A 25,560-nucleotide genomic window follows, 5' to 3' on the forward strand; every position below is an offset into this window, starting at 1 on the left:
CTGGGTTCCAATGCTACCCCACAACACCACTTTCTAGTAAATTCGAAGCTATCGTGAGCTTCACTCACTGCCCAAGAAACCCCCTCCTCAGGCCCGGACCCGCTATACCTTTCTCTCTCCTCTGCCCGGGTTTCCTTCGGGGTGCTACGACTCCAAAAACCCTCACCCCATCACCCCCTCAAGCGAACCTATGAGCGTCCCACATAGCAACATCCCCAAGTCGTTGGCCCAGAAGAGCTTCTGCAAGCCTCCACGAGCGCACCGTACCGTCCCGTTATAGTACAGTAGATCGGCACTATCGGGGTGTTCAAGCACAGGCAGTACCCGCCGCCTGACAGTTGCGAGACCAGGACAAGGCTCCATGGCACTTCCATCGTCTGTGGGCCATGGGGCTTGCCTGCATCTCGACCCTGTCTGTCACAAAAGCCCAGAGGTAGGCAGCACAGCCAACTCCCGTACGTGCATGATCTGTCTTTGCCTGGCACGTAGGCACTGTACTGTGCCTCGATGCAGACGGAAAAGGGTTTAACGATGCGTGAAATTTGGAGCCCAGTTGTTCGACGACGTGAGTAATTGTGGACAATCGTGTGGTGCCACGCGTATGCTCGGTAGGTTGGATCGCATCCTCGAGATAAGCACGCCTCTCTTCACTCTGCCCGCTGCGCCCTGAGGAACTGAACTGAACTGATTTGGGACCTGTCAGTCAGTGGAACCGCTTCCGAAACATGATGCACGGCTGGACGTGCGGATTGGTACGGCAGATTCGTGAGGGACTGAAATTACTTCAGGGGTATCTCGCCGAAGACTGTAGGAGTAAAAAACAAAACAAACATCGGGATTCTAATTCCGCCAGAGCCGGACGGCCTTGTCTTTGCCTCCGCTGCCAACCCTCTTGCCGTCCGGCGCCCAGTCGACCGCGTACACCTCGTCCTGGTGGCCCGGAAGGTCCACGGTGAGCTTGCACGACGCCATCGACCACACCTTTAGCGTTGTATCCTTGGATGCCGTCACGAGAAGCCTCGAGTCTGCTGAAAACGCGCACTGGTACACGGGAGCCACGTGTCCGCGGAGCGTGTTGATGAACTTGCCGTCCCTGTCGGTTGGTTAGCTCGAGCTGCAGAAACTGATGGGGTAGAGCATTGGTTGGTTCTTACCGAGCGCTCCAGATCTTGGTGTGGTTGTCCCAGCCAGCACTGGCGATGAGGGAGCCGTCCGGGGAAAAGGTGACATGGTTCACCTGCTTCTGGTGTCCAAGCATGCGCGCCACAGGCTTGGTGCCCTGAGCTGGATCCCAAAGATACATGGTGAAATCATCGCTAGCCGAGACGAGCCGCTCCGCGATCCTGCCCTGGAACTTGGCCGCCTTCTCGAACCTCTCCTTTGCCTTGGCTCGCTTGCCCTCTTCAGTCTCTGGCACAGGAGTGTGATCGTAGAATCCCGTCCGGAGAACAAAGTCGGTTGAGAGCGCAAGATGGTTAACCCAGTGAGCATGAGCTGACAAGGTGTGAACAAGAGTTCCCTTCTCAGCATTCCACACACGAACTGTCTTGTCATGGCTAGCGCTGTAAATGAGGCCCTCTCCTCCCCAGCGGACACAGCTCACACTGCTCCTGTGCCCTGAAAGCACATGCTCGGTCCGGTTGGTGTTGACAACCCAGATTCGAACCGTTGCATCTTTGCTGGCGCTGGCAATCCGTGGCGTCCCGTCTCTCCAGAGATGGTAAGGCTCCCAGGCAATGTTGGTCACCCACTTTTGATGGCCTGTCAGAGGGCCTCCTACGGCCTTTCCTGTCTCGGGGTCCCAGAGACGGATGGACTTGTCCATGCTTCCAGTCGCAAGTCTTGCACCATCCGCAGACCAGGCAACAGCCAACACCCAGCCACTATGCCCGGAGAGGGTGTACTTGGGTGTTCCAGTATCAGTATCCCATATCCGCGCCGTCTTATCGCCGGAGCCTGTCGCCAGTCGGTTGCTGTTCTTGGGGCTGAATTGCGCAGCCAGAATCGCCTCGCCGTGGCCAGGTATCCGGTGAGACATGCGCGTGACGGCCTGGACCTTGAACACGGCCTGTGGCTCGGCGCTGAGCGTGACTGTCGTTTCAAAAGGGTTCTCGATGCCATGGTTGCGGAGGAGTTGGAGAAGATCGGTCGGGTATTGGTCTACAATGGTGTCGGAGTCGGGGATGTGAATTCGAAATCGGTATGGGAGGAATTCTTCCCTTTCCTAGAGGGGCACATAATGTTAGGGACACAACAAGCCTCTAGCGGAACCGCACATACCCTTGCAAGCAAAGTATTCAGTAGGAGAGACAGGTTCTTCTCAGAAGCGTCGGCGAGCGGCACCTCGATCACATCGGCCATCTGATTGCCATCTCCATCCAAGAACCTGGCCTTGAAGGACCCAGCCGGTCCCGCGGCAATCGCTGTGACATCCTGCTGAATCTGAGAGCGCTCAAGCTCCTCCCGCTTCTGCCGTTTAGACGGCGGAGGCACAATTGTCGCCATGGCAAGAGAAATTCCTATGTAAGGGTCAAGATTCTTGATAGAATCCGTGGCATGGTGGGGCAGTTTGGCAAAATCTTTGACAAATTTTGGCGGTGAGGAGCTGCAGCAACTCATAGTGCACAGAGTTCCGACTAAGGACTCGTACTCGGTTGGTATTGTAATCTGCTAACAAATTTGGCCGCGGTCTCCACACATTCCTGTTAGTGACATGTCCATCCATGCCATGCCAATGCGTCTTTCAACTTTCAAGGTTGATCCGTGTGCCTCATCATGAAAAACATAGCGCCTAATTCCCCGAAAACGCCGAAAAGTCATCCATCCCATCTAGCTCCCTTAGGTTTGTTGCCCGCCCTGGGATGGCCGCCCACGCATCCGCTTAGGAGGCCCAGCGTAATGCTGGAACTGCGGCATATCCATTCCAGGTACGGGAATGGGAGTCTGCTGTGGGTTTTGCGGCAGATACAGCTGCGATTGCATCATGGCTTGAGCCTGCGCCTGCGCTTGGGCTGCCTGCTGGGCCTGTTGTGCTTGTTGGGCTTGCTGGGCTTGAACTTGGGCCTGCGAGGTTTGTTGCGGCAACGGCTGTTGCTGAACGTGTTGGGGATGCATCTGAGGCTGCTGCTGCTGCTGAGTCTGCTCCGCTACTTGACGCCGCTGTCGAGCCCGCTGCTTCTGCGCCGAGGATTGTCTTTTAGTTTCCTCGATCTGACGATGCCGCTTATCTTGGGCTTCTTGTCTCTTTTGCCGCTGGACATCCTCGTTCTGAACCGCATAGATGGCAGCAATACGGAGCTGGAGCTGCGACAAGATGCCGATGCGCTCTGGCTGCGACATTTTGCGATATTCGCTCTTGAACTGATGGAAGGTGTCGCCGGTCAGGCGGAGGACAGCGTTGGAGACGCCGGCCACATGGATCGCAGCCTGAGTCTCGGCATCAGGTTGAGGACCGTCATCTGGCCATTGTGTCAGAAGCGGCGTCACACCTGAATCCATGTTCTGCTCACCTTCCAGGTCCTCAACAATATTGTTCTCGTCTTCGCTCGCGGGCTCGGGGGTCGGTGGTTCGGGCGTGCCGGGTTCGTGGTTGTGCTGGTCGCAGGTGATGGTCAAGACCCATCCTCCCATGGTTTTACGGTGGACGGCCTTTGCCTTCCATGGACAATCCGTCTTCTTGGTTGTCGTCTTGTGCTTTGTCGCCATGCATCGGTAGGGCCGGCCGCCTCGATCGCACACCAGATCGCATCGGACAATGTCGTTCCCTGGGACGTCGGCACCGCCCACCTTGCCGCGATGAGATCTCGCCTTGACGATCTTGTAGCCATCCTTCTCCATGCGGTCACTGAGTTCCTTGAAGAGATCTTCATAGCTGTTGAAGATGCCCGAATGGGGCACCGACACGGCCTCCAGAATGCCGAACATGATGAGTTCGATAACGCGATCAACGCGTTCGGAGCTCAACGATGTGTGGATTTGGGCGTTGACCGGTGTCAGGCCTGAGCCGACGTGTCGGCCGGCGGGGAGGAGTGAGGAATTTCCGGCTGACTCGGATAAACTCCGGAAGCTTCCATCCATCCGCGGCTTACACACGGTAGGGCAGGTGTGATGTGATATTCAGTGTCGCTTTGTCGTTCTTTCGCAGCCTGGATACTAATGAATGTCTAAACAATCTGTACTGGTGATCCTGAATGTTTGTTTGCTTCAGTGCTAGAGAGGAAAGACCAAACTGAAAGGTTGAGACGTGCCTCTGGATTAGGTATAGTAGTCATGGACCAGTACTGCGCCTTCCAGTTTTACCCAGCATAAGATGAGGAAGGAGGGGATTCCGGGAAGGACCTCATATCTGAACCTTCCCCTCCAGTTTCAATGAAGGCAAGGCCTCCTCGAGCGAGGCCACGTATCTTTCTTTGCGTGAGCATGCGTCAACATCAAACTTCCGGCGGCATCAACGAGCGAAAACCTTGGAGATGGATGCCATGTTGCGTTCAACGCCGCCAACAAACGACAGCTGGTCGTCCTCGAGCTACTCTCAGAACTCCTCCACTCCAAGTCTCCCTTTCAACGAGCGACCGCAGTCAAGCCTGAGCCACTCCACACAGCACTCGGCAGCGGGAACCACCCCAAGACCTGATACGTCTCGGCCTCCTACTGTTCGACCAGGTACTCCCCAGGAGAGAAAGTCACGAAATGCAAACGTATCCTCGATACTCGGCCTTAGCGAAGCTCACAGCATCATATGCGCCGTCAGTGAGGCTCGCGCCGTCTCCCCTTCGGTGGGCATCGCCTTTGTCAACGTCTCCATTGGTGAAGCTATCATCAGCCAGATCTGCGATAATCAATCCTACATCAAGACCATCCATACCCTTCAAATGTTTGCTCCATCGCGAATTCTCTTCATGTCTACTGCTTGCCCCCCAAACAAGCCCAGCAGCCTCTATTCCCTTGTGACCGATCTGGTTCAGGAGTCTCAAGTCGGCGCACAAGATCGCTCTGCCTGGTCTGAGTCGGATGGTCTGGAGTACATCAACAACCTGGCATTCAGGGATGATATTGAACCTCTTAAGGTGGCTACCCAGGGAAAATTCTACGCTCTGAGCTCCTTTGCAGCAGTTAGTTCGGTCAAAGGTACCTGTGACCATGGCTGACCAGACCACAGGCCATGAAGTACATCCAGCAGCACTTTTCCATTAACTTTGTGCCGCATTCTCTCCGTATTCAATACCGCCCCTCCGAAGACACCATGATGATTGATATTTCTGCCATACAGTCTCTTGAGATCATGCAGAATCTGCGGAACCCTAAGTCGAAAGACTCCCTCTTTGGGTTGATGAACCACACAACAACTCCAATGGGGGCTCGGATGCTTCGAAGCAGCATCCTGCAACCACCGACCCGCGCCGACTTGTACATCACTCCCCGCTACGAAGCTCTCGATGAGCTGACGACCAACGAGGAGATGTTTCGTGAAATCCGGAAAGGTGATTCAGCTCGTGTATGCTATGGAGTTCATGGGCTAAAAGCATGCAGCTCTCAAACTCTTTCATGATACCGAGAATGTATTGACAAAGGTATTCTGATTGCTCTCGCATAGGAAAACGCTCACCATGTTGCAGCTAATCGTCGTCCCAAAGAACATGCCCATCCAGAAAGTGGAGGAACAGATCAACCAGGTCTTGATGGTGAAAAGTTTCCTCGAGGCGGTCTCTGAGCTCTACATAGCTTTGGAACCTGCAACATCCGACTTGCTTGTCAAAGTTCGAGATCTTTGCCACCCCAAACTCATAAATCGTGGTCTTGACAAGATTCGACATACGATCGAAGCGGACGTTACTTACATGAAGTCTGCCCTGGACCTTTGGAATCAACGGACGTTTGCTGTCAAAGGAGGTATCAACGGCATGTTGGATGTCGCGAGGCAGACCTACAAGGAACAGACTGAGGAGGTTCACAAGTACCTCGACCGTCTAAATGGTATGATGGCCATTTTACCGCAAAAGATTTGCTAACAATCCTAGAAACCCATGGATTCGGCGCCAGTCTCAAGTATGACAACGGCCGCAAATATTGGTTTCGTCTACGAGCGGCCGATTTCGAGGGTCGCCCCCTTCCCGACGAGTTCATCAATGTCGTGCGAAAGAAGGACAAGATCGAATGCCAAACCTTGGCGTTGATCAAGCTCAACGTGAGACTTGCAGATGCTGCACATGAAGTTGTTTTGCGAAGCGACAACATTATACAGACCTTGATAACCGATCTTCGTCAAGAAGTGCCGCATCTTTTTCGACTCTGCGAATCAATTGCTCTTGTCGACATGGTTTCGAGCTTTGGACAACTCGCCACGACGAGAGACTACGTGAGGCCCGAACTTGATACTGCGATGGCATTAAAGGGTGCTCGGCATCCTGTTCTTGACAAGGTAATTAATCTCGGCGTTGAGCAGGAGGAATCTAACGAGGCAGACCATGGATGATGGCTTCGTGCCCAATGACTACTTTGCGTCAGAATCATATACCTTCCATATCGTCACCGGATGCAACATGAGTGGGAAGAGCACCTATATTCGAGCGGTCGCGCTGCTCCAGATCATGGCACAGATTGGGTCATTTGTCCCTGCCAAGTACGCCGCGTTTTCCATCGTCCACAGCATCTTTGCCAGAGTCTCACTCGATGATAACATTGAAAGCAACCTTTCAACTTTTTCAGTCGAGATGCGAGAAATGGCATTTATTCTGAGAAACATCGACGACAAGAGCCTTGCTGTGATTGATGAACTAGGTCGGGCAACGAGCAACAGGGATGGTTTGGCTATTGCAATTGCCATGTCGGAGGCGTTGATCCAGAGCAAGGCTTCGGTCTGGTTTGCGACGCATTTTAGCGATCTCACCCGCGCGTTTGCACAGCGTCCTGGTGTATTGAACCTTCACCTCGCAGCCACAACCTCAACGACGGCAGACGGATTGCCTCACATAAAGATGCTGTACAAAGCAACGACGGGTGCTGTTGGAGATGAGCACTATGGCATCAATCTGGCTCGCGCGATTGGGTTGCCTCAGGGGTTCATTGACAAGGCGGAGGAGGTGGCCAAGGATATCCGACGTAAGAGAGAAGCGAGCAAGCGCAGCTCGGAGTCATCGCGACTTTTGGCTCGCCGCAATATGATTCTCAATCTTTGGGCTGCCTTGAAGCAAGCGCGTGACTCGGGCACCGAAGAAGGACTCCTAGGGTACCTGAAACAACTTCAGGCGGAATTCGTCATTCGCATGGAGCGACTAGACAGTCAGTAGGGGAGATGCTGGTGCGGGCGATCTTGATCCTCTCTGGACGTGGCATCTGGGGCGTTTAATGGACCACTGAGGATTTCTTGTCATTTATATCATTATATTCTGAACCATGGCTGTCTATGTACCGGGTCGACTGTAGTCTAGCTCTCGCACGCGCTTCCAAACCTCTCTCACGGTTCGCTCTTGTGTTTGACGACCAGTTTCTGTTTCCGAAGGGCCTGCAGGACTGAACGACGTTAGCAGGAACTCTGACAATAGAAAGGTAAGCTCAGACTTACCGTACTGCCAAGTACAATCGGCCTCCAAGGTGCGCTTTGGGGATTTCGGCCGTCTCGGGTTGATCGGGAGGGTTTGCTGTTGTTACGAGGCCACCAGCTTCTTCAAGAATGGCAATGCCAGCCGCGACGTCCCTATTAAGGTTAGCACTCGGACCGATGGTGACTTGGATTAATTGGACTTGGCGTACCATTCCCAGCAACCGCCCTCCCACCAGATATCGAAAGAACCCATGGCAGTATAGGCAAGGTCCAAAGTTGCGCTACCCAAACAGTCAGCGGTGGCTTGTGCGGCGGAGGCGATGTGAGCCTTACCTCCCCAAGCTTCGCATGCCATGAACCATGCCTCCCTTGCCTCCTCGACCACCCCGTTCCGAAGCCATATTTACAAATGACTCGACTTTTCGGGTCATGTTGCCATCTGGGATATCTCGGCGATCCTTCCCCCACTCGCATGAAAAAGTGCATCCGCTTGGGGCGTTTGGTGGCATTGGGGGACTCGGGTTGCGAAGTAACGGAAGTCGCTGAGTCTCATTGAGCCAAGCGCCTTTTCCAGAGCACGACGAAAAGAATTGGTGTAGGAATGGTGCGTTGATGATTCCGATTACGGGGACTCCGTTGAGAACGAAGGCGATTGAGACGCAGAACATGGGGAATAGGTGTGTGAAGTTGACGGTGCCGTCAAGAGGATCGACTACCCATGTCGGTCGGTCGTCGACGAGGTAGGTTCGTGAAGCTCCAGCAGAGTATGACTCTTCTCCGAGGAAACTGATGAGAGCGTTAGAAGGCGAAGCTTGCTGGTACGTGATCGGCTTACGCATGGTCGGGGTATTTTTCGGCGATGGAGGTCCGAATGAAGTTTTCTACGTCTTGACAGAGTCAGCTATCGCACAGGGCTCAAGCACCAGATTAAAAGTGAATACCATTGTCGGTCTTGGTCACAATATCGACCGAACTCTCCTTCTCATCATAGGAACCGCTATGTTGACCGTCAATCCGGGCCCGAGCGGCTGCCATTAGTATGTCGCCAGCATCCTTGCCCAATTGCACAGCAAAGGCGTAAATCTCGGACATCTGCTGGTCATCCATTGCGACGTGTGTTTTCCTTGAATGACGAAAGATCAATGTTTCCTTAGGACCCTGCATTCGACGACAGCTCGTTTTTGTTCAAACGATGACTCAATGCCGCCTCCAACCGCCCCAGACCGATTCCGCAGTGCGGGAATGAAGCTCGGATGGACTGCCGATGGAGGTCCTGGTGATCGGCGTCTTGGTGGATGAAGCTTTACCCGGATATGCGGGGGCCCCGCGTGTAGGTTCCGAGGCTGGTGTGAATGCCGAGATGGGGAAAAGAATACAGCAATTGAAATACCATATGTGAGCAGGGAAAGTAGCTACGAACAATGGGTTGAAAGTAACCAAAAAGCTATTCATCATGTCTCGACGTCTTCTTCTTATCAACGGTCCAAACCTCAACCTCCTCGGTACACGAGAACCTCACATCTACGGCTCAACAACCCTCCAAGACGTGGAAACCGAAGCAAAAGCCCAAGCAAAGGAGCTCTCGGCCTCGATCGATACCTTCCAGGCCAACTCGGAGGGCGCGATAGTCGACCGCATCCACGCGGCGCGCGGCGAGATAGACGCCATCATCATCAACGCGGGCGCGTACACGCACACGAGCGTGGCCATCAGAGATGCCCTGACGGGCGTGGACATTCCGTTTGTCGAGGTTCACATTACGAATGTGCATACGCGGGAGGCGTTTAGGCATCATAGTTTTCTGTGTGACAAGGCTGAGGCTGTCATTTGCGGGTTGGGGGTTTTTGGGTATACCGCTGCTATTGAGTATGCGGCCAAGCATCTCAAGTTGAGGGGAAAGGCGTCGAGGCTGTGAGGGTATGGCATTTTATCAAGAGGGTGAAACACGATGTGGTATGGGTAGATGGCTGGGTGTTGATATGTCAGAGCCCAGGCTGCATATCTCGCCATGGCGATGGGCATCTCGTCGCCCATTCTGCGCATCAAGTCACCATACAAAGCACGTGTGGAGGAATTACAGCAATGGGCCTCACCACGGCTTATTTGGTATTCATAACCCAAAATGTATCTCTAAATGCGTGCAATCGTCAACGTCTAAAGAATAACACCACCACACGGTGGCCCGTATCATGGGCATCTTCAGCTCATAACAATGTTGTGTATCCCACTGCTCACCATCTTCAACAAGCGACCTCCCGGATGGAAAGGTCCGAGATTAAAAGACCCTTGATCCCGCGTCAGGGGATGATGCATTGACGCTGTGAATGATTGCAGTCCCGACGCCAATCGACAGCACAAACAGGGAGTAACACCTGTCACCTCAGCTCGGCTATGGACATTGCTATGACCTTGGTGATCCTCCATGGTATTTAGAACCTAATCTTGAAGGAGCAGTGAGTGACCCAATCTAAAGTAGAGGCTATGTAGGCTCGCTTCAGACGATTCATTTGCGTGCATGCCAAGAGGAATTAAGCTATACATGTACGTCAAACGCCAAGCGGATTTATAGCAGCTGCTCTTAAAAGAAAAATGATTGATCAAGATGATGTGAACCTGTGGCACAGCTCAAAGATGGCTAACACACATCCCAACGGGACGGTTCCGTTCTCCGCAATCACCCACATGCAAGTGAGGAGAGGAATTGCTTCTGCCATCCAAAGAAGCAAATCTCCTTCTAGAAAGGACCCCTTTGTGTGTGGATGTCTAAAGGCGTCCTCTGTCCCAGGAGATCTTGCCAAGTCGAGGGGAATCACATATCTGACGAGTCATTGCCGCGATTTCACACGCGAACTTCCCTCTAAGTCATATGAGGCTCTCGGGGAGCGGTACTCGATGAGCAGGGTTACTAGACCGAGTTTCTGATAGCTAGCCTACCGGAGTCTTCACCGGCTGAAAAGTACCCCCCTGGTCCTCGGCAACCGACCGCATTGACTGTTGGGTGCAAGGATCCTGGTCCCCGGTGCAGTAGCGATCTTGGACGGCATGTTTCCCCTGAAGGACGGCTTGTCGTCTAGTTCCTGCATTAAACTGGGAGGGGCAGGAATCTTGGACAAGCACCAGCAGGTCGGCCGATTAGATCTGGGTATCGTGAACTAAAGGGCACGGTCAGAAACGCCGTTCAAGCACCAGTGGACCTGAGATTGATAACTCTAACAGACATTTCAACAGCAGGAGAAGGAGAAGGAGAAGGAGAAGAAGAAGAAGAAGAAGAAGAAGAAGAAGAAGAAGAAGAAGAAGAAGAAGAAGAAGAAGAAGAAGAAAAAAAGGCTTAACAAGCGTGCAGTTCATCTCGATAACCACGAGAGATTGTCAGCTGTCAGGCACACCTGGGAACAGACAACTGAAGGAGCCGATCCCTAGGTAGACTAGGGTACGCCTCTACCGGAAAAGGAATGGGGTTTCAGCTGCTGAGCTTTTCCCATTTAAATTACCCATCATCAGTGAATTTCTATTTGTGAGGCTGGCGGTTGACAAGACAGACCCTGGTTCAAACTCTGCTTCAGCCATCAGACTGGCTCAGGCGGGCGATGAGGCAGAGGAGTGCCGGCTGGCAATTCGTGTCGGCCGCTGGTGGCTTCACGCCGTCACGGGCTTCTACCAGCCCTGCATATAATTACTATGCCATCCCTCCCCTACTTGCTGTAGATTCTCTTTACCTCATGCAATGCATGTCGTGGCTTTTAACGGAGGCTGTATCGTGAGTGCCGCGGTAGACGACGGCGTGGGCTCCCAACTGAGGCCGCGAGGCGTTTTGGGCTTGACCTGGGGTTGGTGAAAAAGTAAGCATGAAAGATGCAAGTGTGATTCAGACATGCAGCAGCAGCATGTGTTCTAGACGGCTTCGAAATGTGTATCAGACTTGTTGGATCGTCAGGGGATTATGCCACGAGGTTTAAAAAAGAAAGCGTCAGCCAAACAAACGTGGCTCTCAGAATGTGTCACTGGTGACAAGCAGAAAAAAAAGAAAGAAGCCGTCGATCGAGGGACCACCCACCGAGAAGAGACACACGGTCCTCGTCACGGTGCCTCTCCCGAGAGGGGGGCCCTCCCCCAGATCACCGTTGCATCCCATCGCTTAGCGCACCCTGGTTGAATGATCGACGCCCGTTATCCACTTGGTCGAGAGCCTAAAGCTCGGGCACAGAGTCCGAGATCCCCGCCTCAAGCTTGAGCCTTGAGGCTGCTGCTGGACTCTTGTTTGGTCAAGCTGGTACAATGAGTTACGTCTTCTTCAGGGATCGACACCCAGCTGGACAGCCTCGAGGAAAGCCAGGTGCCAGGGGAGCGAGTCATTCATCTGACTCGTTCGCACGTCCTTATTCGCAAGTTCCCTTTCTTGGCAGGTGGCTGCCGTGTGCCTCTCCTCCCCCCTCGCAAGATCTTCAACGGATGCAAATCAAGCCGCCCCAGACTCAGACGAATTCCCCAGACCAGGTTTTCTGTCAGGGACCTTTTTCAGCCGCCAGAGCGTAGACGACCGCCCGGACCTCCCCCATCTTTGAGCTTGATTACGCTGTGGCGGTCCCGTCATGGCACGGCGCCTTGGGCGGGAGGGCTTGGCGTGTCCGGAGGGAAAAACCCGGACGCTGGATTTTCGGCTTCTGGTCCCTGGCCGCAGGATCGAGAAGGTTGAAGTACATGTGTGTGTGCTAATGGACGGTACATATGCTTGACAGTTCCCTGCCTCTTTGAGACGAGGAGGTCAGAATTGAAATGATTCCCCGGCGTCTTCTTCTGTCTGTCTTTTACACGCTCGTCCTCCGTTTACATCTTTCTTGAACGAACCGCTCACACCAGACCTTTTCCTTCCTTCTCAAGACACTCAGTTGAATACTCCGAACTCTCCAACAATCATCATGGCTGGTGGCTTTGGCTCCGGGACCGAGGGCACGTCCCGTACGGCCATGACCATCATCCTCGTCTTCTTGGCCATCTCGCTCTACAACGTGGTCGAGCTGACCTTTATCATCTTTGGCACCTTTAAGCGGCACTCGGGCCTCTACTTTTGGTCCTTTCTGTGCGCGACCTGGGGCATCCCTTTCTACTGCGGAGGCTTCCTGGTAAAGTACTTTGCCCCGGCGTCTGTCGGCTTTCTGGCTGCTGCCCTGATCGCCATGGGTTGGGTGGCCATGGTGACGGGGCAGTCTCTGGTGTTGTGGTCACGACTGCATCTTGTTCTGAGGAATAGGTTCCGGCTTAAGCTGGTGCTCTACATGATCATCGTCGACGCCATCGTCTGCCACGGAGCCATTATCCCCATGATCTTTGGGTCCTTCTCCAGCAGCCCCGAGATGTGGGTTAAGCCGTACTCGGTCATGGAAAAGATCCAAGTCACCATCTTCTTTATCCAGGAGATCATCATCTCGAGCTTCTACATCTATGAAACGATCAAGCTTATGCGTCTAGAACGCACCATGGGCAACAAGCGCGGCAGCCGGCGACTCATGAACCACCTCATCTTTGTCAACCTGCTCATCATCCTCCTCGACATCACCATCCTCGGCCTCGAGTACGCCGACCAGTACGAATACCAGACTTCTTACAAGGCGTTCGTGTACAGCACAAAGCTCAAACTCGAATTCACTATCCTCAACCGTCTCGTCGAGATGACGACAGGCAACAAAGATGCCAGCTCGGGACCTCGGAGCAGGACTGCAGGCACCACTACCGGCAACAAGGCGGGCATCGCCCTCGATACGTTTATCAGCGACAACGGCGCCAAGCCTACGGGCGATGTTTCCTACGAGGCGTACGCCATGGGTGGTGAAGATGGAAACTCGGATGGACAGGGATCATCTCCTCGCCGTGACAACGGGGTCATGATGACAACAGAGATCATCGTCCAACGACAGAACAGAGACGACGACGGAGTGAGCATAGGACCAAACTCGTCGGCCGACTCGATCGGGGCAGCAAAGGGGCCATTCGACGGCGAGAACCTATCCAAGTCATCCTCTGAGGTGCATCTTGCCACACGAGGCTTCTAGAATGAACCAAGCTAGACCGCATTTTTTTCTTGTTCCTTTTTTCTGACACATAATGTAGCCAACTATACCCAATATTCTACAATACAGTTTAATAAAAAAGATCAAGATCTCAACCGTTAAAGAACGCACGTTCCCTCCTTCGTCCCGCCTCGTTACCTGTCACCGGGACTGAAAGGAGCCCAGCTGGGCGCCACGACGCAGTCCGGTGCAGAACTATCGCGCCGGGTTTCGAAATAGACGACGGGCTAGGGAAGAACCAAGCTTTTTTGGGGGGCGGCATTGGGCGCCGTGATGGCTGGAAATGAGATGGTGCTGAAGAGCCGTCGCTGACTAGAGCTGCTACGGCTCAGCAAGTTGAGACGATGAATTGGCTACAAGATGGAAAAAGCAGAATCTCGATCTATTGATCAAGTGTAATATCCTCATATGAAACCCTCTCCACCAAAGGCCAAGCTTCCATCCACTATGTACAGTAGTATTTTGTGCTGTCATGGAAACCCGACACCGCGACCCTAGACGACGCCAAGAGAGTCTGTCTAAAGCTTGTTCCCATGGACGATGTCATCCCGGGGACTCGGGCCAGCTCCCAGTGCATCGGGTAAGAACGGATCTTCAAAGGGAACAGGCTAGAGACCTGCTTTTGGCCCCTGGTTGATGGAGCTAAAGCTTGAACATGGTCTTTTTGAAAGTGCGGATGGTATTTCTATTTCTAGTAAATGAACGGTAATTGTGAAACATGCTAGGTTAGTGCATAAACTGTAATGTGATTATGCATGAATAATGATACCTCTATTCATGCAGGTGCATTATGCATCAAGCGACAATAGGATTGATCCTACCTTGCTAGACATTTCAATTCCATACAAAGCCTTGTCTTGTCTCTTCTACCCTGGTCATCATTCGATTAAACCATCCATTGTCCCATTCTCGAAGCGGAGAAACAAAGGACCGCCAATCCCCTCGTGAAACAAAATGTAACCTATATTGTATAACCGTCCAATAGAACAACATGGACGCATCACGAGTTTCTCAAAACTGGCCCTTGCTCGGTCTCAAATCAGGTCTCGCGCCGAGCCTAAACAGATGAGGCAGGAAACATCGGCGATATACCCTCTTTATCAATCCTGATCATCGGTTTCATCGGCCAATTGAACCGCGGTTCCTTGCCACGGGATATATGTCGCGTGTCGGTCGACAAAAGGGGAAACTCGTGGATTTACGTCGCATGAGGATATATAAAGGAGCCATGGAGGGCCGGAGTGGTTCTCCAGACAAGTCTACTCGGAGCTTCTGTATCGTCATCATGGTTGCCTCCAGCGTCGTCGGCCTCTTGGCTGTCCTCGCACAGATGTGCGTCGTCAACGCCGCGGTGGAAGTTAACGTTGACGTCTCAGCATACACGAGCGAAGTCGAGTCAGACTGGACCGCTGTGTACTACTCTTCCCGCAAGCCTCTTCTCGTCGGAAACGACGGCGGACCCGACAAGGGAGGATTCCACGTCTACGATCTTGAGTCAACGTCTCCGCTGAAGGAGGTGACTGCGCGCACGCCAGGTCGCAGCAAGCTCGTCACGACGGTGTACGATGTCGATGACAAGGATCTGCTCATCACCATCGCGCAGCCGGACTCAGTGATACGCGTTTTCGAGATGCCTGATTTCAAGCAGATCAAGGATGCAGACTTCAAGGTGCTTGGGGATTGGTCTGCGCTCTGCTCATGGAAGAGCGATGCTGGCAATGATTACGTCTATCTCTTCGGAAAGGGCCAAGCGGTTCAGCTGCTCCTCAGAAAGACCAAAAAGTCGGTCGAGCTGGTCGAGGTAGGTATTTGAACAGAAGAACGAGAGAGCCTCGCTGATGCATCCAGGTGCAAACATTCCCCACTGGCTTTGAGTCATCCGGCTGTGCAGTTTCCCGCTCAGAGTCAAAGATGTACATCTCCGTTGATGATGACAAAGATGTCTACGTCTTTCCACTCAAGGAGTCAACAAAGGCGCCCGAAATCACCAAGTTTGGCGAGGCAGAAGACGACGTGACAGGCGTCGCAACCTACGTCCCCAAGAAGGGATCTGACTACCTGTTTGTCGCCCAGAAGGACAAGGTGGCCGTCTACGACAGCTCTTTCAAGCTGAAGGGCACCTTGACATTGATTGGATATGAAGACATTGAGGTCCAGGGTCTCAACGTCTACCAGGCTTCAACCTCCAAGTATCCTGCTGGTGTTCTCACCTACGCCATCGAGTCGGAGGAAGTCAACGGCTTTGGAGTCACATCGCTCGACAAGGTCCTCAAGAAGCTCGGCATTTCTGAAAACACAAAGTATGACCCTAGAAAGGTCAAGACAAACCCGGACAAGGAGCCCATCTGCCGTACATGCGACAACAGCGGATACTGCCTCAAGGATCGGAAGCAAAAGTGCGAGTGCTTTGCTGGATTCGCTGGCAGCACATGCGACAAGTACACGTGCGTTGATAAGTGCTCTGGTCATGGGAAGTGCGTTGGTCCCAATGAGTGCAAGTGTGACAAGGGGTGGGGAGGTCTGCACTGCTCGTTCCTCCTCGTTGAACCGACCTACGAGACCGAGTCGCGCCTTGGAGACGGCGATGACCCGGCCATTTGGATCTCTCCCGAGTCGCCTGAAAAGTCCCGCGTCGTGACGACCATGAAGTCGGGCAAGGAGGCTGGTCTTGGCGTCTTTGATCTGGCTGGCAACCTGCTCCAGTCTTTCCCTGCTGGTGAACCAAACAACGTTGACATTATCTACGGCTTCCAGGCGGGAGACCGCAAGGTTGATCTTGCGTTTGCCGCGTGCCGAGAAGATGACACACTCTGGTAAGAACATGTCCCACCTTCAAGTTCGATAGCTAACAAACACAGTCTGTTTGAGATGCTGCCCAACGGAACCCTGACCAGCATCCCTGGAGGCATCCACCCTGTCGTCGAAGACTACAGCGTCTACGGCTCTTGCACGTACCGCTCCCCCAAGACCGGAAAGCAGTATCTCTTTGTCAACGAAAAGTCCGCCCGGTATCTCCAGTACGAGTTGACGTCCACATCCGATGGAGAGCTCAAGACGGAGCTGGTGCGAGAGTTCCAAGGTGGTAGTGGTGGTCAAGTCGAGGGATGTGTCACAGACGAGGAGAACGGCTGGATCTTTCTCGGAGAGGAGCCCTCTGCTCTTTGGAGATACGGCGCTGAGCCTGACTCCAAGGATGAGGGTGTTGTTATCGGAAAGGTCGGCGATGGAACTCTTTACGGCGACGTCGAAGGCGTGACGCTCGTCTACGGCTCCAAGCCCAACGAAGGCTTCATCCTCGTCTCATGCCAAGGCGTCAGCGCCTACAACGTCTACCGCCGCGCCGAACCGCACGAGTACGTCACGACTTTTACTCTAGTTGAGTCCTCCGACGGCAAGATCGACCCCGTGAGCAACACGGACGGCATCACTGCTGTCGGAGTTGGCCTCAACAAGGACTTTCCCCACGGTCTGGTTGTGGTACACGACGATGCGAACCAGCTTCCTGGCGGTGGGACGAGCGCAGAGGCTAGCTTCAAGATGATTAGTTTGGAGAAGATTCTGGGGTCCAAGGTGTTGGGCAAGAAGGGGTTGTTAGATCAGGTTGATAAGAACTGGGATCCGCGCAAGTAGTCGATGAATGAGCTTTGGCCAAGGTGAATAGAGTAGATGAAGTGCCCCAAGGTAATTTGGTATTCCAAGTCCTGTACGGAGTACCTTCACGTGCTTGAAAGTGAATCCTATTCAGCTCAACGCTAGATCCCCGAGAACCCATGATAGGAGACAGCAGTCACGTACCTCCCGGATCAAACCTCAGCACTTCCCCGCTTGTCTATTGATGCCCACTGATATCGAATGAGGTTCTTTTGAGGCTGAATCGACCAGTCCAGACGTCCATGAAAACAGGAATTACTCCCATCGCCGCTCCCTGCTTCAGGAAGGTGTGCTACTCCTTTGATGTGGCTCTCCTCCCGATCGCTCCTCAACCCTCCCCCTTTCCCAACCAGATCGAATCAAGGCACTCACCCAGCCATGTATCCAAGGCAAAGATGAACAAGGCCAGGTCTAGAACCCTTTCAAGCGTCGGAACCAAGTTCCTACCTGAAAGAAGCTGTTCATGTGCCCGTTGCCCGGTGTGCCAGCTTCAGGATGCTAATTGTTGTGTGGCGTTTCCCCACCCTGGTTGATTCAAGGCTGTTTTAATGTTCATACAGTCTGTGTGTTCGTTTTTGTTGGTTTCTAGGTATCAAGAAAGAGGCATGTGTTTAATACTGACTAAGTGACCCATGTTGACACTAGCAAACACCGTGAGGCAGGGCAAACATACAGGACTTGGAAGGCATCAGAAAGTATTTCCAGTTGGTTTTCAGACCTGTGGTGCATAAGTCTCACATGCACTTATAATACGAATACGAATATCAAGTTGTGAATACTCATAGCTAGATATGAGCGGTCATCTGGCGCAACTCCTTCCGACAGTGTCAATTCCCCAAAACGTGCATCTTTTGTTAATATCCCCACTGTAAACGCTCTAAAAAGTCCTGTTCCGGTTTCAGCTCACCGGCGTGCGGCCGCCAGCTGCCAAGTTACCCCTTTTGGGTGTCAATAGAGCCTCAATTAGCACTGACCACATCAACGAGCCAGAACACACGACTGATGTGAAAGAAACTCTCGCCATAAAGAAATATTCAACGCATGATAATGATGAGTTTGAGTCTCGAGGTGCCTGTGAGATCCCTTGCGTCCGTTGGCAGTTGCATATCGCGCAGCTGTTCAAGAGTGGCAGGCGACAAACCAGAGTCTAGACTTGAATAGAAACTCATATCGCAGCGGCGTCTATTAGTTGGAACGAGCGACCAACGCCAAACACCAGCTGTCAATAAGTCGCACCGTTCCCCCTTGCCGACCAAGGTTTGATATCGTCGGATGTGTTCCCCTAGTGGCTGGCAACTCCTTTTCTCTCAAAGAAACGATTTTATGAGGGCTGCATACCATATTTCTTTGACGTATATCTACCCAAGAGTGGCAGGTGAGGCGGGCTTATTGACCCCGCCAGCGTCAATAGACTGAATAGACAGTCCACCAAGGGGGTAGTCTGAGATCTTATTGACTTCCCCCTTTCCCGTTACTGACCATTTCGTCTATAAAGAAAGAACGAATCCCCCAGGATATATGCTTCTTCTCCAGGCTCGTTCCAACATCACAAGAAGGCCAACGACAAACACAACAAACCTCACCTTCAGACAAGTTTTGCTGATACAAGATCCCTAACGAGTACCTCTCGTTACACTACCATTCCCGACATTCGCTATCGAGAAAGACTTCCTTGCCAACATGAAGTTCACTCTCGCTACTCTGACCGTCCTGGCTGCCACCGCCATGGCCGCGCCTGCCCCTGACGCCGAGCCTGAGCCTTGGTGCTTCTACCCCGGCCAACCATGCTGGAAGAAGGCCAAGCGTGAGGCTCTCCCCGAGCCCAAGGCTGAACCCGTCGCTGAGGCCAAGGCCAGCCCTTGGTGTTTCTACCCAGGACAGCCTTGCTGGAAGAAGGCTAAGCGTGATGCCGATGCTGACGCTGAAGCCAAGCCCTGGTGCTTCTATCCTGGCCAGCCCTGCTGGAAGGTCAAGCGTGCAGCTGAAGCCTTCTCTGAGGCCGTCCAAGTCTCTGGCAACGAGGCTCGATCCGCCGACGCCGAAGCTGATCTGAGCAACCTGGCCGGCGGTGCCGCCTTCAAGGCCAAGCGCGAGATCCACGAGCTCGCCAATGTCATCTCCCTCGCCACCAGGGACGACTCTGGAGAATACTACCGCAGCCTCAACCTCGAGAGAGCCTTCCCCGCCGACAGCGACCCCAAGGCCAAGCGCGACGCCGAACCGTGGTGCTTCTACCCAGGCCAGCCATGCTGGAAGAACAAGCGCAACGCCAGCCCCGAAGCCAAGGCCAAGGCCGAAGCCGCCGAGCAAAAGGACAAGCGCTGGTGCTTCTACCCCGGACAGCCATGCTGGAAGGCCAAGCGCGCCGCCGATGCCGTCGTTGAGGCTCTCGGTGACGACGAAGAGGCCGAGGCTCCTCAGACTCCCAACTACGGCCCTCCCACCCCCTGGGGCTTCTTTCCCGGACAGTCTCAGTGGAACCACGCCAAGCGCGACGACAAGCAGGTCGACAAGCGATGGTGCTTCTACCCCGGCCAGCCTTGCTGGAAGGCCAAGCGAGACATTGACGCCATCCGCACCGCTGCCCGCAGCATCACCGAGGCATAAGTGAGTGTCCCTGGCGGGTTTTGTGTATACAGCCTTCTGACTTTCGTTTTAGACGTCCTCTCGATTCGACTCTCCGATGTGAGGATTCGCTTTCGCGCAAGTATCGTCAGCAGTCTTTTATTCCATCAATTTTCCTGCAACACGGATAATCAACAAAAAGCCCCAAAAGAGACATCCGAAAGAAAACACAACAGACCACGCAAGAGGAGGGAATACGCCCTTCTCTTTCTTCTCTTCTTTTGCAGCTCTTCAAGTAACAGCTGCTTGAACTTTTTCCTTTTTTGAATAACGGCGGGAGACACTGAGTCTGCTGCTCATTTGTCAAGGCGAGAAAACTCTGCTTGTGGAGCATGAGGTCGCCTAGGCGTGGCTGGAAAGAATAGTGTTGAATAGTTTGAATAGTTTGAATGAAATTTGATTGTCTCCACGTATTAATTGAATTGTGACATTGATGAATGTGAACCTGAGTGAATGGCCATGTCAGCCTTGCCATGTATGTCACAGACAGTTGTTAGTATCCCCTCTTGGATGGAGTAGCACTGGCAGTCGCTCAGGGGTAGAGGCAGGCTTTCATTTTGGCCTCACTATGGATGTCTCATTAACCGTCCCTTATGTTATTTGACTGATGGGCATAGTGGTTTCACGTCTCACCAAGTACTTCTCTATTCCCATATCCATTCCACTCCAATATTAGACGTCAGCCATGTGCTCGCCATCATCGAATGCATCGCCATCGATCGCAACTGTCTCTCAACCAGAATGGCAATCACCCACGATGGACAATGTTCGCTTTCAAGAATCAAGCTCTAATGCCAGACCAGCTGACCAGCCTGCCGTGATCAGACAACTACGGTGCCGTGGTTGAAGAGTCCAATTTTGGGGGGGTTGGTCCCTTGAACGTCGGAGGCATCGTGAGAGGTGTTGAGCGATCCGATAAATTGACGAAAAGCATCATACCAGGCGGCGCCATGAAATGGAAGGCCTAAGGTCGAGCTTTTAATCGTACGGATAGAGTTGAAGCGCTGGCATCTATTATGAAGCAAAGACGACGTCTCGTCTGTCTGAGGGAGAAAAATGATAGCCTAGCGATGCAGGCACCATCTTCGAATCCACATCGCGAAGATTGCAAATTCGATTCCATCGGTTCTTTGACCAATTCGTCCGCCGCTGGGCATGATTCCACATTTGCTCTTGTTGCCGTTGATGGGCACTCTCGAACTCTGGCGATGCAGGCAGCTGCAAGGCGGCGCTGATAACGAGCCAAGGCAGTACATCACGCATGCATCGATGCACGTGAAGGGACTTCACACTTGGGCAAAGGCCGAGCCACTGGCGACGAGAGCCACCGCCAGAGGGAAATGACTCTTGCCAAAGCCATAAGCAGTCTCATTGACTGGTGCGAGCCTCCCGTAAGGCTGATACTTCTTAAATCACGAGATCTACGTCAAGATATGTACGTTCAATCATTGCGATCCTCCCCATTGGCACAAAAAGGCTGGGAAGCACCGCACCCAAGACTGTTCGCTTTTCTCTCCCATTCTGTGTTCCTCGAAATCGGTGGTCCTGGGCACGGGTCTTGCGACTGCACCTCTCATCAATGTTGTAAGAGAAACATGAAGGTTGTTATTTTGCGTTGTTCATGAAGAGAAAAGAAAAAAGAGAAGGAAAGAATTTTTCGAGATGGCCGCTTTTCTACCTGCGCGTCGCGGCTTTGGTGGGGCTGAATGTTGATGCCTTGTGCTACTGCCTGAATCGCTAGGCTGTCATTTCAGGTCCTCAGGCACGGGCGCTGTCTGTCAGTCTCACCCTGGACCATCGATATTCATCAGACGAATCCTTTTGATGCGATTGAAAGCCTCTTTGTACTTCTTCATAGCAATCTCCGGCTTGAGGGGATTGTTTTCGGTTTGCTAGAATACTCGGTCCCTTTCCCGATGTCCTTATCGTTCAGGTGATCCCATCAGCTCCATCAACACCGTGATCTGCCAGATGCAACCTTCACCTTCATCATTCGAAGCTCTACCATCATGACCGACATTCCTGGAATAACTTGATATCAAGTCCGGCCATTCGGCGCCTCCGATACCAAGAAGAGACAAGCATTGAAAGAGGCATCTTGGCCCTATGTGCCTTGACATGGCATGCATGCGCCGTCCCAACGAGACAATTGTCCGTGTATTTGTTGTGACGAAATGCCACAGCCGTGACCAAACAATTGGCCCAGCCGTAACAACACCAGAACTTCAGCAACATGGATGACCACCAGCTCCGGCTTTTGTGGCGAAGCTCGCGGCGTCTCCACAAACTCGCATGACGGCAGCAAATAACAGCTCACTCGACCGAGCCAACTCGGAGACAAGTTGCCGTTTGACGGAGCTTCACCTTGGCGGCTGTCTGTGGTTGACGCAGGACAAGACTTTATATTACTGTGGCAGTGCATCACTCGAGATCTGATGTCTTAACAAGTGGGCTCTTAAAAGTTGACGTCTTTCTCTCAATTCACCTTTTCATGGCTTTCCCAGCCTCCTGTCCTTAGTCCCATATTCAGCTCAAGGTTAAGCTTACCTTGGTTGCCCCTCACCTGAGCTCACCTCATCTTCCTCCTCCATCTTCAGCGACCGTCATATTCCTTAAACCATGGACGCCATAACCAACGACATCGCCGCTCGCATCGGCGACTTGAACCCCTTCAAGAACCGTCGCCTCAACGATGAAGACTGGGGCGAGGAGATTGACAACGACACCGTCGCAGGTGGTGGTCACAGCGTGCGTCGCATCACCACCGACCTCAGAGTCAGCCATGCACTGAGGTCATTCATCGCCGAGCAAAAGATCCTTTCCAAGAGAGATGCCGGCCTCGACTCGGATGAGCCCACCAGGCCCCTCCTCGAATTCGTCAGCAAGCCGCACATCCGGGTGCCTCCAGAGCTCACTGATAGGTCTCACCCTCTGCCCGAGTACTTTATCAGCTCCAGCCACAATACCTATCTGATGGCCCATCAGCTCTATGGCACCTCTTGCGCGACCGCCTATGAGAGCGCTCTGCGGACTGGCGCGCGATGTGTCGAGATTGACGTGTGGGACAATAGCGATGACAGGGACGAGCCCAAGGTCACCCACGGTTACACTTTGGTATCCCACATTCCATTCCGCCTGGTGTGCGAGACTATTCGTGATTCTGTCGACAAAGAGGCCGCCGAGGCGCAAAGCACGCCTGGATACCATGCCGCGCCCGTGCTGCTGTCTCTGGAAAACCACTGCGACGCTTACGGCCAGATGCGCCTGGTCAACATCATGCAGGACGTGTGGGGGGATCGTCTCTTGAGCAAGGCTGTGAGGTATCTTGGCCATGAGGAACAGGCTGGCTCGGGTGACCATGTCAGACTGGGCGATCTGGGCGCCAAGATTGCCGTCATTGTCGAGTACCACTTCCAAGGCGAGCCCTCGTCTAGCGACTCCAGCTCGAGCGACTCTGAAGATGAGGAGGAGGAAAAGGCCGCCCGGGAGGAGTACAAGAAGAAGAAGAAGACCGAGGAGCCTTCTATAATTATCCCTGAGCTTACCGAGCTTGGAGTCTACGCCCAGTCCGTCAAGCCCATCGACAACTCATGGTACGAGACTGGAACGCTGGCCAACGGGCCTCACCACCACCTGATCAACGTCTCCGAGTCCGGCTTGGCCGCTCACCTCCCGGATAAGAGCGCCGAAATATCGCGACACAATGCCCACCACCTCATGCGCGTCTTCCCAAAGGGCACGCGCATCTCGTCAACCAACCTCAAGCCTGTGCCTTATTGGGGCATCGGCGCCCAGATCTGTGCTCTCAATTTGCAGAACTTTGGTACCAGCAACCAACTCAACGAGGCTCTCTTCAGCGGCACTGATGGTTACGTTCTGAAGCCCGCGGCCCTACGGGCTGGTGGAAGCGGCAAGCTCAACACGGGACGGACTCGACGACTCAAACTTCATGTCGCGGGCGCCACCGACATTCCCCTGCACGGCGACTCGGAGGCGGACGGCATCAAGCCATACTTGACGTGTTCACTCTACCACCCAGACGACCTCAAGAACAACCCACCCAAGCGCAAGACGTCGCCATACAAGCAGCACCGGCTTGGATTCCTCCACCGCGGAGAGAACCCGCCGCCAACGGACCCTGTCTGGGACGAGACCTTGGAGTGGGAGTACGAGGACAACGAGCTCGTCTTTTTGCGGATGCTTATCAAGAGCGACGACAGCTGGACCAAGAACCCCATGTTTGCCGTCGCCGCCGTGCGCCTGCTCTACGTTGTGCCTGGGTGGAGCTTCATCCGGATGCTGGACCTCAAGGGTCACGAGACAAAGTGTTCGCTGCTGGTCCAGTTTGAGTTCGAAGATGCTTGATTTGAAGATATTTGGGCGGACCTTTTTATGAGTATACGATTGAATTATGAATGAGTGTTTGGTTTTTGCAATGTTTGATGAGATGTTTAAGCGTATACCCATGTTTGGTGTATGTCGCGTATATACCTGTTTGAACGTCGTCTAGTGATCTCACAAACATGCTACGCTTCCTAGCCACCATTCTCTCTCGATTGGTTGTGTTTAACAGTGATCTCATAGGTGCTGACGTTTTCGCATTTGGTCCAGCCACACCAAGCCCACCTCTCCTCAACTTCCATCATCAACGGCCACCTCATCAAGAGTCAAAGCATGGCAAAATCCATCTTCATCACCGGCTGCTCCGCCGGCGGCATCGGCTCCGCCCTCGCCCACGAGTTCCACTTCCGCGGCCACCACGTCATGGCCTCGGGCCGCACCGCCTGCGAGATCGACCCGGTCCTGTCCCCGCTCGGCATCACCACTCTCGTCCTCGACGTCACGTCGTCCGAGTCCGTCGAATTGGCTGCTCGGCGGGTCAAGTCTGAGACGGGTGGTGCACTTGATGTGCTCGTTAACAACGCTGGTGTCATACATGTCATGCCTTTTGCTGATGAACCGGTTGCAGAGGTTAGACGGTTGTTTGATGTTAATGTTTTTGCTATATGGGCTGTCACACAAGCTTTTCTTCCGCTGCTTCTTGAGTCTCAGGGGGTGGTGGTTAACATTGGGAGCATCAATGCTGGACTATGTCCCCCTCTTTTCGGAGCATACAACGCCAGCAAGGCAGCCGTCGAAGCGCTCAGTCGCACCATGAGGAGAGAACTCGCACCTTTAGGCGTCCGAGTGGTTACCGTCAAAACAGGCAGTGTCCGAAGTGCACTATTCGACCACGCAGAGGGCATCACGATTCCAGACAAGAGCATCTACGCGCCGCTAAGAGAATGGGTCGCTCGACGGGGATATCTGAGGGGAGCGAGGTTTGTCGAGTTGGATGACTATGCGAGGGATGTGGTGGGCGATTTACTACGAGATGACGTTAAGCCTGTCATTTGGAGAGGTGGGTGGGTGATGAGTTGGTTTGGATGGGAGACCATGATGGTGAGTTTGACGGGGTTTGCAGCCAGTATGGTGCTAATTACGTATAGGATTGGCAGTTTATCAAAGGATATGGACTTGATAAGTTGCAGTACACCAAGCAGAAGTCATCTTAAGTCACCGCGACGAGGCAGTGCAAGCATGAGTGAAGCATCACGGATCCATAGGGAGCATCATAGGAGCACTGCAGCTTATCGATCGAGGAGCCGACATCTAAGCACGTACCTTTTGACTCGAATC

General features: G+C 53.3%; 10 protein-coding genes across 10 annotated transcripts; 7 read left to right on the forward strand and 3 right to left on the reverse strand.

Moving 5' to 3' along the window:
- Positions 1-840: 840 nt before the first annotated feature.
- On the reverse strand, positions 841-2,505 carry LRP88_14279 (WD domain-containing protein; the record flags this gene model as incomplete). The annotated part of the gene is made up of 3 exons (XM_083250629.1): positions 841-1,093; positions 1,155-2,224; positions 2,281-2,505. The coding sequence occupies 3 exons, from the start codon at positions 2,503-2,505 to the stop codon at positions 841-843; spliced, it is 1,548 nt and encodes a 515-aa protein (XP_083093694.1).
- Positions 2,506-2,838: 333 nt separating this feature from the next.
- LRP88_14280 (uncharacterized protein) lies at positions 2,839-3,924 on the reverse strand (the record flags this gene model as incomplete). Its single annotated transcript, XM_083250630.1, has 1 exon — positions 2,839-3,924. One exon carries the CDS (start codon positions 3,922-3,924, stop codon positions 2,839-2,841), a length of 1,086 nt encoding a protein of 361 aa, XP_083093695.1.
- A 545-nt stretch (positions 3,925-4,469) lies between these two features.
- On the forward strand, positions 4,470-7,286 carry LRP88_14281 (MutS family protein MSH4; the record flags this gene model as incomplete). The annotated part of the gene is made up of 5 exons (XM_083250631.1): positions 4,470-5,111; positions 5,159-5,494; positions 5,616-5,964; positions 6,018-6,184; positions 6,462-7,286. 5 exons carry the CDS (start codon positions 4,470-4,472, stop codon positions 7,284-7,286), a joined length of 2,319 nt encoding a protein of 772 aa, XP_083093696.1.
- A 114-nt stretch (positions 7,287-7,400) lies between these two features.
- LRP88_14282 (inositol monophosphatase) lies at positions 7,401-8,647 on the reverse strand (the record flags this gene model as incomplete). Its single annotated transcript, XM_083250632.1, has 6 exons — positions 7,401-7,509; positions 7,562-7,693; positions 7,750-7,821; positions 7,874-8,326; positions 8,376-8,427; positions 8,482-8,647. 6 exons carry the CDS (start codon positions 8,645-8,647, stop codon positions 7,401-7,403), a joined length of 984 nt encoding a protein of 327 aa, XP_083093697.1.
- Positions 8,648-8,993: 346 nt separating this feature from the next.
- On the forward strand, positions 8,994-9,455 carry LRP88_14283 (Dehydroquinase; the record flags this gene model as incomplete). Its single annotated transcript, XM_083250633.1, has 1 exon — positions 8,994-9,455. One exon carries the CDS (start codon positions 8,994-8,996, stop codon positions 9,453-9,455), a length of 462 nt encoding a protein of 153 aa, XP_083093698.1.
- Positions 9,456-12,456: 3,001 nt separating this feature from the next.
- On the forward strand, positions 12,457-13,587 carry LRP88_14284 (uncharacterized protein; the record flags this gene model as incomplete). Its single annotated transcript, XM_083250634.1, has 1 exon — positions 12,457-13,587. The coding sequence occupies one exon, from the start codon at positions 12,457-12,459 to the stop codon at positions 13,585-13,587; it is 1,131 nt and encodes a 376-aa protein (XP_083093699.1).
- Positions 13,588-14,890: 1,303 nt separating this feature from the next.
- LRP88_14285 (uncharacterized protein) lies at positions 14,891-17,235 on the forward strand (the record flags this gene model as incomplete). The annotated part of the gene is made up of 3 exons (XM_083250635.1): positions 14,891-15,406; positions 15,454-16,394; positions 16,464-17,235. 3 exons carry the CDS (start codon positions 14,891-14,893, stop codon positions 17,233-17,235), a joined length of 2,229 nt encoding a protein of 742 aa, XP_083093700.1.
- Positions 17,236-18,981: 1,746 nt separating this feature from the next.
- Positions 18,982-19,863, forward strand: LRP88_14286 (pheromone precursor protein 1; the record flags this gene model as incomplete). The annotated part of the gene is made up of 1 exon (XM_083250636.1): positions 18,982-19,863. One exon carries the CDS (start codon positions 18,982-18,984, stop codon positions 19,861-19,863), a length of 882 nt encoding a protein of 293 aa, XP_083093701.1.
- A 2,637-nt stretch (positions 19,864-22,500) lies between these two features.
- Positions 22,501-24,246, forward strand: LRP88_14287 (PLC-like phosphodiesterase; the record flags this gene model as incomplete). Its single annotated transcript, XM_083250637.1, has 1 exon — positions 22,501-24,246. The coding sequence occupies one exon, from the start codon at positions 22,501-22,503 to the stop codon at positions 24,244-24,246; it is 1,746 nt and encodes a 581-aa protein (XP_083093702.1).
- Positions 24,247-24,555: 309 nt separating this feature from the next.
- LRP88_14288 (SDR family oxidoreductase) lies at positions 24,556-25,436 on the forward strand (the record flags this gene model as incomplete). Its single annotated transcript, XM_083250638.1, has 2 exons — positions 24,556-25,323; positions 25,371-25,436. 2 exons carry the CDS (start codon positions 24,556-24,558, stop codon positions 25,434-25,436), a joined length of 834 nt encoding a protein of 277 aa, XP_083093703.1.
- Between the last annotated feature and the right edge of the window lie 124 nt (positions 25,437-25,560).

The sequence above is a fragment of the Fusarium phalaenopsidis genome (genome assembly GCF_050370095.1).
Source record: "Fusarium phalaenopsidis strain FUZ10S chromosome Unknown contig_32334, whole genome shotgun sequence".
NCBI classification, from domain to species: Eukaryota; Fungi; Ascomycota; class Sordariomycetes; order Hypocreales; family Nectriaceae; genus Fusarium; species Fusarium phalaenopsidis.